This window comes from Salpingoeca rosetta (genome assembly GCF_000188695.1).
Source record: "Salpingoeca rosetta unplaced genomic scaffold supercont1.19, whole genome shotgun sequence".
In the NCBI taxonomy this organism is placed as follows: domain Eukaryota; class Choanoflagellata; order Craspedida; family Salpingoecidae; genus Salpingoeca; species Salpingoeca rosetta.
This window is the reverse complement of record NW_004754915.1, coordinates 681289-690712: the sequence shown is the minus strand read 5'-3', so window position 1 is coordinate 690712 and position 9424 is coordinate 681289. Positions and strand designations below refer to the sequence as shown.

The 9424-nt window shown below is 58.4% G+C and overlaps 3 protein-coding genes across 4 annotated transcripts in view; 2 read left to right on the top strand and 1 right to left on the bottom strand.

Moving 5' to 3' along the window:
* Positions 1 to 383: 383 nt before the first annotated feature.
* Positions 384 to 1718, top strand: PTSG_07898 (uncharacterized protein). The gene has a single exon (XM_004991644.1). It carries the CDS (start codon positions 533 to 535, stop codon positions 1283 to 1285), a length of 753 nt encoding a protein of 250 aa, XP_004991701.1. The 5' UTR covers positions 384 to 532; the 3' UTR covers positions 1286 to 1718.
* A 22-nt stretch (positions 1719 to 1740) lies between these two features.
* Positions 1741 to 2997, bottom strand: PTSG_07897. 2 transcript variants are annotated; one of them, XM_004991642.1, is made up of 2 exons: positions 2386 to 2997; positions 1741 to 2163 (listed from the first exon to the last, which is right to left on the bottom strand). In XM_004991642.1, the coding sequence occupies exons 1-2, from the start codon at positions 2974 to 2976 to the stop codon at positions 2083 to 2085; spliced, it is 672 nt and encodes a 223-aa protein (XP_004991699.1). In that variant the 5' UTR covers positions 2977 to 2997; the 3' UTR covers positions 1741 to 2082. The 2 variants fall into 2 exon arrangements, with proteins under 2 accessions (XP_004991699.1, XP_004991700.1); XM_004991643.1 differs by having other exon boundaries at positions 1741 to 2107.
* An 82-nt stretch (positions 2998 to 3079) lies between these two features.
* PTSG_07896 (uncharacterized protein) overlaps positions 3080 to 9424 on the top strand; it is a gene marked incomplete at its 3' end in the record, with an annotated part of 8005 nt that continues 1660 nt past the window's right edge. Inside the window, exons 1-9 of the mRNA XM_004991641.1 lie at positions 3080 to 4403; positions 4537 to 4702; positions 5193 to 5780; positions 6078 to 6168; positions 6568 to 7265; positions 7647 to 7865; positions 8136 to 8271; positions 8587 to 8729; positions 8994 to 9197. Coding sequence (XP_004991698.1) covers positions 3163 to 4403; positions 4537 to 4702; positions 5193 to 5780; positions 6078 to 6168; positions 6568 to 7265; positions 7647 to 7865; positions 8136 to 8271; positions 8587 to 8729; positions 8994 to 9197 — 3486 coding nt within the window. The 5' untranslated portion in view covers positions 3080 to 3162. The remainder of the gene's footprint in view (positions 4404 to 4536; positions 4703 to 5192; positions 5781 to 6077; positions 6169 to 6567; positions 7266 to 7646; positions 7866 to 8135; positions 8272 to 8586; positions 8730 to 8993; positions 9198 to 9424) is intronic.

The following is a 9424-nucleotide window of genomic DNA, read 5'->3' as shown; positions in this document are numbered from 1 at the left end:
GCCTGCTTGCTCTTCGTTGGCTGCTGTGCTGTGTTGCTTCTTCTTGCCAGCACGATCACTGCCGCTCGTGTGTGTGTGTGTGTGTGTGTGTGTGTGTGTGGTGCCACAGGAGATAGAAGGGAAGAAGAAGCGAGACGAGCAAGCAAGCAAGGAAGAAGAATGGGATGATTGGTTTGGGCACCCAGCACACGCTCCGCCAACAACAAGGTCGGGAATGTGTGTGGAGGCAGCGTGGGCTTGTGATGTGCTTTGTGTCTGTGGCTTGTTCCCTTCTTGTTGTTTGCTTTTGCGTGCGGCGCCTTTGCGCTGCGGTTCTTCCCTTGTCTTTGTGTGTGGGAAAATGTGTGAGGCAGAATTTTTGCTGATGTCAGCACAAATCGGCAGGGGGCGCGGATATGAATGCCTGATTGAGAGCAGTGGAAGACAAACACAACAACAACAAAGTGGGGACAACAAAGTGGGGACGGCAGCAGCCAGGAAGCTGAGAGACGAGACCAAGAAGGAAGGAAGCCGAGAAGGCGTGTGAACCACAATGGAGGCAACGAAGATGAAGGCGGCAGATGATGAGCAGCAGCAACTGGAACAGCAACAACAGCAGCAGCAGCATGAAGAGCAGGAGCAGGACAAGCAGCAGGAGCAGCAGCAGCAGCAGCAGCAGCAGCAGCAGCAGCAGCAGGAGCAGCAGGAGCAGGAGAGAAATGTCGCAGACAGCCATGCCAACGACAGCCATACCAACGACAGCCCCACCAACGACAACAGCAGCAGAGGTGGTGATGCGGGGGATGTGAGCGGGTACCACGCTGTGGTTGGGCAGATTGTGGCGTTGTTACAGAGCAGCGGGTGCTGGTTCCAAGCATTCCACCACGACGAAGTGCGGACGAGCGAGGAGGCCGCAGCGACGAGGCCTGGGTACTCGCTCCGACAAGGAGCAAAGGCGATTGTGGTGGCGCTGAAGCGCAAGGCCGCCGACGCCGACAAGCCCAAGCACGTGATGCTGGTGTTCCCTGCGGATGAGAAGTTCAACTCGAAGAAGGTCAAGTCTGCGCTCAACGTGAAGGACGTGCGGTTTGCCGGTGCGGACGACGTTGCAGAGATCACGGGCGGCGTGCAGCCTGGGGGCGTGCCGCCCTTTGGCAACCTGTTTGGACTGCAAGTGTACGTGGCTCCCCAGCTCATGGAGCTGGACCGCATCGTGTTCAATGCCGGCGACCGGCGGTTTTCCTTGGCCATCAACGTAGCAGACTTTAAGCGCTTGGTCAACCCCACCACCATCCCCATGATCTAATACAAGTGTATGGGTGTGTGTTTGAGTGTGTGTTTGGGTGTGTGTATGTGTTTGTGTGTATGTTTGTGTGTGTATGTGTTTGTGTGTGTGTGTGTGTGTCTGTGTGTCTGTATGTATCTGTGTGGGTGTGTGTCTGTATGTATCTGTGTGTGAGAGTGTCTGTGTGTCTGTGTGTGTATTTGTGTTTGAGCGTGCGAGAGACAATGTGAGAAAGCGTAAGGATAGCGGGGCTGGACACAGGAGCCGACGGTGGATAGCGCGCTTGCGCGTGTGTGTCTGTTTGCCGTTGCTCTGTGTCTCCAACACACTTCGTCCTCTGTCTCAAGCAGCTGACTTTGTGGCTAGTGTTGTTTATTCATCGCTTGGCCAACCCCTACCACCAGCAACCCGTACTCCTCTCCACACGAACACACACACACACACACACACACACACACACACACACACACACACACACACACACACACACACACACACAATGCACCACACTGTTGCTATCGCTAGCATCGACCCAGGTCACAATCGTGGTCGAACCAGTAGCCTGCCTTTCTTCTTCTTCTTCTTCCCACCCTGCTTCTGCTTGTGGCTCTGCTGCTGTTTTTGGTGTTGCAGCGCCTGGGTGGCTGCGCCGCCCTTCTTGTTACCGCCTCTGCTGCCTGTCTTGTTGTTCTTCAGTCTCTTCTGCGCCCTCTTGTTCGCCTGCTGCCGCTGCTGCTGCTGTTGTTGTTGCTGTTGTAACCGTGCGGTGGCGACGCGCATCCCTTGGCCCGATGCAGCCTTGCCAATGGACTCGAGCCTCAGCGCCTCCAGCTCCAACAGTTTCTGCATGATGTTGCAAAGCGAGTTAGGGTGTGAACAAGGCGTGTAGCAGTGAGCCGCTGCGGTGTGGATGTGAGCGTGGATGTGAGCGTGTGCACACACATAAACATACAGGCGCACGCACACACGCACATACAAGCACATTTGCACACAAATGCAAGCACATTTGCACACACGCACATACAAGCACATTTGCACGCACACACGCACATACAAGCACATTTGCACGCACACACGCACATACAAGCACTCTCGCACACTCACACACAAAGCGAAAGCACCTTGTTGGAGACTTGAGACATGGTCTGTTGCATGAGAGAGTGCATCTTCTTGTTCGTGTAAGGATCAGAGCCACCACCAGCAACGGCAGCAGCAGTGTTGTTGCCGTCACTGGGTGCTGTTGAACTGTGTGTGCCCTGGTCCTTGTGACGTCGCCTCCTGCTGCGCGGCTTTCCATGCTGCTGGGTGTGCGGATCATAATCATGTGCGCGATCACTGCCGCCCTCGCGGTCAACGCTGCCTGACATGCTGCGATCTGCCCCCGCCTCGTCCGCTTGCTGGCCGGGGATCATGCCTGTCCACTTTGCATGCTGCAGCACCTTCCAGTCCATGTTGGCCTGCCGCTGCCGCCGCACGCTTGCAGAGAAGGCGCGGCCATGAAACCCTTCCACGTGCTCCTCATACGCCTCCTTGAACCTGCTCAGCCAGGATGCCGCGGTGAAGTGCTGCCCGCCCGCCTCGGATGGCAGCGGGATCCACAGCGACGCCCGCGCAAGCCCGCGCCCGCCATACTGCCGCTTGGCCGTGGCCACGGGCAGCGTCCACACGCTCCCTCGCCGCCCACGCAGCTTCACTCGCCGCACCTCCGACATGGTGGCTGTGGTGGATGGAAGGAAGAGAAAGGCAAAAAAAGGAGGAGAAAGCAAAGCAGAGCAAACGCCACCAACCAATATCACACACACACACACACACACACACACACACACACACACACACACGCACATACACACACATACGCACACTCACACACATATAGACACAGAGCAACAGCAGCGCAGATGTATGTGCCTGTGGGGCGGGAGAGCGTGTCCCGCGTGGGCCCGTGTGTATGCATGGGCGCAAGCGGAGATGGGTCCTTTGTGGTGATGGCACAGCCGCACGCCCTGGCCCTCTTTGCGGTGCACCCATTTGAGCAGATCTCAAACACGCTCCACTTGGAGGTCAACCCAAACAGACCGCACGACGCAAGTGGGCGCTCCTCCCCAGCCTTCACCACGACTGGAAGCGCCGGCAGCGGTGGCACCTCCTCCGCAGCAGCCACGACGACAACCACAGCCAACACCACAAACGCGGGTACCGCGTCGCTCACATCCACGGCAGCGTCGTCAACCGCATCGCCGTCCTTCGCCAGCGTCACCAGCACCACCAGCCCTCTGCGCTCACACCAGCCGCCTCAATACCAACACAACGCACAGGGCTCGCCGCCCGCCATTGGCGCTGCTCACACCCCGGCCTTCTTCCCATCCTCGTCACCGTCCTCGTCAAGGACCAACCTGCGTCACGATACAACTGCGACAACTGCGACAGGCGACAACTCAGGCGCTGCGTTCGACCGCGCACCCACATCCCCTTCCCCTTCCTCCTCCTCCTTCTCCTCCGCTGCACCTTATCCATCGCGCAGTGGCCACAGCAACGCTTGTGCGCCTGCATATCGTCGCCCACAGCAGCAACAGCAGTTCCAGCAGCCGCTGCCGACGTCCGTTGGTATGCCGCAACACATCGTGCCTCTGCCCCGGTCCGCTGACCACTTCTGCGTCACCACGTCCAAGGGGTACATCCTCTTCTTCGTGGCAAGCGACGTTGTCTACGCACCCGGCAGCGGGCTTGAGCAGTCAAGCGCACAGGCCACGGCGGCCAAGCCTGCATCGGCAACGGCAGCAATGGCAGCAGCGACTGCGACAACAACAGCAGGGCATGCAGCCACCTCCTCCTCCCCTTCCTCCGCCTCCACCACCACCACCACGCCCGGGTCCATTGTCAGCGGCCTGCTGCGTCGTGGGAGCGCCATGTCCGTGCGCCCACCGCCATCCCACCTTGCGGGCTGCCCTGCTCCCCTGCGCATCACCAAGCGCGTTGAGTTTGATCCCCACGCGCCGCCGCCACGCCCGCTCATCGCCCACACGCTCACGGCGTGCTGTGTCTTGGGCAAGGATGTGCTGTGCGCCTCCAAGATCGGCATCATCGACTTTGTTCCCTGGGCGTCAACCTCCTTTGATCCCGCTCGCACCATCGACCTCAGGTTGGTGCTTCTGTGTCTGTGTCTGTGTCTGTCTGTCTGTCTGTCTGCCTGTGTGTCTGCCTATCTGTCTGTCTGTGCCTGGGTCCCTTCTTCACATGATGCATCGTTACCCCCTCGCCAATGTGACCATCAGAGCCGTGTGCGGCGGTGGTGGCGGCGGCACGGGCGACACCCGTGGTGCAGCAGACAGCATGTATGCCGTGAGCATGATGGCAGACAGCGCCCTCAATCGCGTCATTGTGCACATGAACAGTGGCGCCGTCGTCGTCCTTACATTTACGGCCACGGGCGAAGTCAAGGTGAGAGGAGATGGTGGAACGCGAGCGTCTTACTATGTTTGCGTGTGTGTGTGTGTCTGTGTCTGCGTGTGTGTGTGTGTGTCTGTGTCTGTGTCTGTGTCTGTGTGTGTCTGTGTTGCGTGTGTGTGTGGGTGGGTGGGTGTCTGTGTGTGTGTGTGTGTGTGTGTGTGTGTGTGTGTGTGGGTGTGTGTGTGTGTGTGTGTGTGGGTGGGTGTGTGTGTGTGTGGGTGGGTGGGTGGGTGTGTGTATGCTCCTATGTGTCTTTTTGTATTTTCTACCTGTGTTGCGAATCTATATATCCTCCCTGCTTGCCTCCCTGTCTGTATTCCCTCCCTGCTTGCCTGCCTGTGATGGTTTGCACATCACCACAGCAGCAACGCAGCCAACTGCTTCACTCACGTTCATTCGCCTACAACCCCGCACGTCCCCAATCCCCCCCCCCCTAACTCTTCTTCCGCCGCAATACACACCCGCCAAACCAACACCAAAGGGCACTCAACTGTGGAGCCCCGCGGTGCCCGCTGTGCACGTGTCCATCAACCTTCCGTTCCACCTCGTCGCCGTTGCCGACGCCACAGCCAAGGTGTCCGTCTTTCGCCTGGAGACAGACAGACGCAGCGCACCCCACAGCCTGCTGTACACGCTCGCCTCCCCGCACGCCAGCAAGGTGCCCCCACCGGACGGCAAGCACCGCCTCCTCGCCTGCCACTGGTCCCCTGACGGCTACGGCCTTGCACAGCTCTTCCGCTCCAACACCATGTCCCTGCACAGCGTGTTTGGCAGCCACCTTGCCGACACAGCCACCGTTGGCCAGCCCATCTCCCCGCACGCGTGTGTGTGGGCCACGCCAGGGTACCACGTCATGTACGTGAGCGCATCTGAGCAGCCGGGGCAACACCACCTGTGCCGCGTCAACCTGCTGCGCAGCGCGCGCATGACTACGCCGAGCCTGTGCCACGAGGAGAGCCTGGTGCTGGTTGGTGCAGAGTCGATGTACATCAACCCGGACAGCGGCGCCGACGCCGACTCGCGGCACAACGTCGACCGCCTCTGCGATACTCAGTGGCAGCACGTCCAGGTGCGCCGTGTGTTGTTGGTGCGTGTGTTTGTGTGTGCGTGTGTGTTTGTGTGTCTGTGTGTCTGTGTGTATGTCTGCCTATGTGTCTGTGTGTCTGTTGATTGTCTGTGTGTCTGTGTGTCTGTGCCTGTGTGTCTGTGTGTCGATGTGACTGTGCGGGAAACCCGGTCATTGTTGATGTCATGCTGTCACCCATGCATGTGCGAAGGTGCTCATGCCACCACAATACTGCCCACCGTCGATCTCAATTTTGACACGCCACCACCACCACCACCTCTCCGCCTTGCCTGCAAGCAGATTCCGCAGGCGTACCGGGAGAGCAACGGGCCCATCTTCACAGCAGCTGTTGACCGTACGGGCCAGTTCATCGCCGTCGCAGCGCAGCGAGGTGATGTGATGGCGGCAGTGGGTGGTGTAAATGATGGAAGGGGAGAAGACAAGCTTGGGCTCATAGCTGAACACCAAGTACTGAGCTCATTGATGAAGACGTGTATTCGTGTGCGTGTGCGTGTGTGTCTGTGTCTGTGTCTGTGTCTGTGCATGTGTGTGTGCGTGTGTCTGTGTGTGTCTGTGTTCGTGTGTTCGTGTGTGTGTGTGTGTGTGTCTGTGTCTGTGTGTGTCTGTGTCTGTGTGTCTGTGTGTGTCTGTGTCTGTGTTTGTGGGCACAATCCCCTGCCCGTGACACACATACGAAGAGAGTGTGCGTTCGCGCGGCTATCCCTGTTCTCACAGCTCCCACCCTTCTCCGACTACCCTTCTCCGACCACCTCACCTTTCAATCAACCAGGGCTGATGCACTACAACACGCTGACGGGCAAGTGGAAGATGTTTGGCAACGTTGCGCACGAGCGTGATCTCATCTGCACAGCGGGGCTGGCGTGGTGGCGGTCCACACACATTGTCGTTGCATCGTACTCTGAAGAGCACAAGACGTCGCAGCTACAGCTGTACTCGCGCTCCGAGAACCTCGATGCGGACAGGGTGGTGGTGAACCACAAGGTGTCGCGTGACCTGGTGCTCATCAACGTGCTCGGTGACCTCATTGTCGCCATCTCTTCCCGCCGGCGCGTCATCATCTTCCGTGTCAGCCTGGAGAGTGTCACCGCCTCGCACAGCGGAATTGCCGCCCGCCCGGCCTCCACGCTCGAAATTGTGCTGAGTCAGGACTTGTCGGCGCACATCCCGTTCCTGTCCTCCCTCACCGACGTGTCGCTGACCTACGTGGCGGTGGACGACCTCACGCCAGCGGAGAGCACCGTGATTGAGGCCAAGAGCATGATCCTGAATGTCGCCGGCCACCTCCACCTCTTCCCAATTGAGCGTGTGCACGACCAAAGCACAGGCACGTCATCGTCGGGGCTGGGTGATGGGATCTTGCTGGCCACGGACGTGGAGGCTGCCTGGGTGCCGCCCATCGCCTCCACCCGCAGTTCCTCTCTCCTCCTCGATGCCCTCTGGTTCAGCTGCGGTCGCATGGGACTCAAGGTCCGCATGGTGGGGGGGGGGGCGTGGTTGGGAGTGTTTGTTTGCTTGCTTGCTTGCTTGCTTGCTTGCTTGCTTGCTTGCTTGCTTGCTTGCTTGCTTGCTTGCTTGCTTGCTTGCTTGCTTGCTTGCTTGCTTGCTTGCTTGCTTGCTTGCTTGCTTGCTTGCTTGCTTGCTTGCTTGCTTGCTTGCTTGCTTGCTTGCTTGCTTGCTTGCTTGCTTGCTTGCTTGCTTGCTTGCTTGCTTGCTTGCTTGTTTGTTTGTGTGTGTGTGTGTGTGCGTGTGTGTGCGTGCGCTCTGCTTGCACTCCTTTGTTAATTTGCACCCGTCAACACACACGTTCGCCTTGTGCTTCTCCCATTTCCCACCGCCCAATGATTACAGGTGTGGTTCCCGCTTGAGCGAACGGACCTTGGTGCAAGCCGCCGCATCATGCTCACCTTCCCGCTCGACACATGCCCGCTCACCCTCCTCTTCCGCGAGGCCGTTGTCATCGGCGCGTCTGTGGATGCGTACCAGGTGCGCACGCCCGCGGGCCGGCTGGTCACGTGCAACGCCGTCCACCGCAAGACGCAGCTCAACATGCACCCGATTCTGCGGCAGGTGCGGCTGTGCTGGTAGATTGATTTGGGTCGGTGGTTGGGTGGCTGTCTGTCTTGCGTGTTGGGTTTCGTGCATGTGCGTGTGTGCTTGTGTATGAGTGAGTGTGTGTGTGTGTGTGTGTGCCCTTGTGTATGAGAGTGTGTGTCTGAATTCATGCGTCCTCTCTGCTGCTTGTACCTTCCCACCTCAGAAAAACAAATAATTCACACACACACACACACACACACACACACACACACACACACACACACACACACACACAAATACCAGCTGCTGCGACGCGGGCTGTCACGGCCTGCGAAGATGATTGCGGACACGCTCACGGATTTGCCGTATTTCCCGCACTTGCTCGAGCTCATGTTGCATCATGTTCTTGAGGACGAGGCAGCCGATCCGAACCGGCAAGGTACCGTCGTAGGATGGGATATGTGTGTGTATGTGTGTGTGTGTGTGTGTGTGTGTGTGTCTATATGTGTGTTAGCGTGTGTGTTGTGTGTGTGCGCGCCTGTCTGTCTGTCTGTCTGTGTGGGGTGTATTTGTGGCCGTTTCGCAAGCACCTCGCGCGCGCGCACACACACACACAACCCCCAAAACGCCACGTAGCCCAATGCATCACCCAAAAGCACATATACACACACGTACACACACATGCACACACGCACGCACATTGACGTGTTTGTCCATCCCAACTCCACTCGCTACTCCTTGCAAATCGTGACAGAGGCGCTGCTGCCGACGGTGATTGAATTTATCCAGCAGTACGACCAGTGGCTGGACATTGTTGTGCACTGCGCGCGCAAGACAGAGATGGCCAAGTGGGACTACCTCTTTGAGTGTGTGGGCAGCCCCAAAGCATCGTTCGAGGTACGCGCAGGCGGCACTGTCGTTGCCGTGGTGGTGGTGCTGCTGATCACCATGGTGCTAATTCGGTACAAATGCATCCGAGCTGCATGTCCCAGTCTTTGCTGGTTGTTTTGCTTGTGCTCACGTAAACATCAATCCTTATCCAGCACGCATCACTTGTGCGCGCGTCTCCCACACACGCTCACCATCACTGCCACTCTTCCCCGCGTCCTTCCTGTTTGTCTCTCCCCTCCACAACTCCTCTCCCCCTCACCCCTTTGCCAGGCGTGTGTGCGCACGCGACGGCTGGAGACGGGCGCGTCGTATCTGATGGTGGTGCAGGCGCTACAGGACGCGGCGACGACACGCCAGCAAACGCTCGACCTGCTGCGGTTGTGTCTGAGCGAGGGCCGGTGGGCGCTGGCCACCGACCTCATTCGCTTCTACCAGGCCACCGCAGAGTCCAGCAGCGACGCGGGCGAAGCCCAGGTGCGACGCGGGGGAGGGTGGTGGTGGTTGTGTGTGTGTGTCTGTGTGTGTGTGTGTGTGTGTGTGTGTGTGTGTCTGTGTGTCTGTGTATGTCTGTGTGTGATTGTGTGTGATTGTGCGTGTGATTGGGTGTGTCTGTGTGTGTCTGTGTGTCTGTCTGTCTGTCTGTGTGTGAGTGCGCGTCTCAGATCACTCATGCACATCGATGTTCAAATGCCCGCACACAC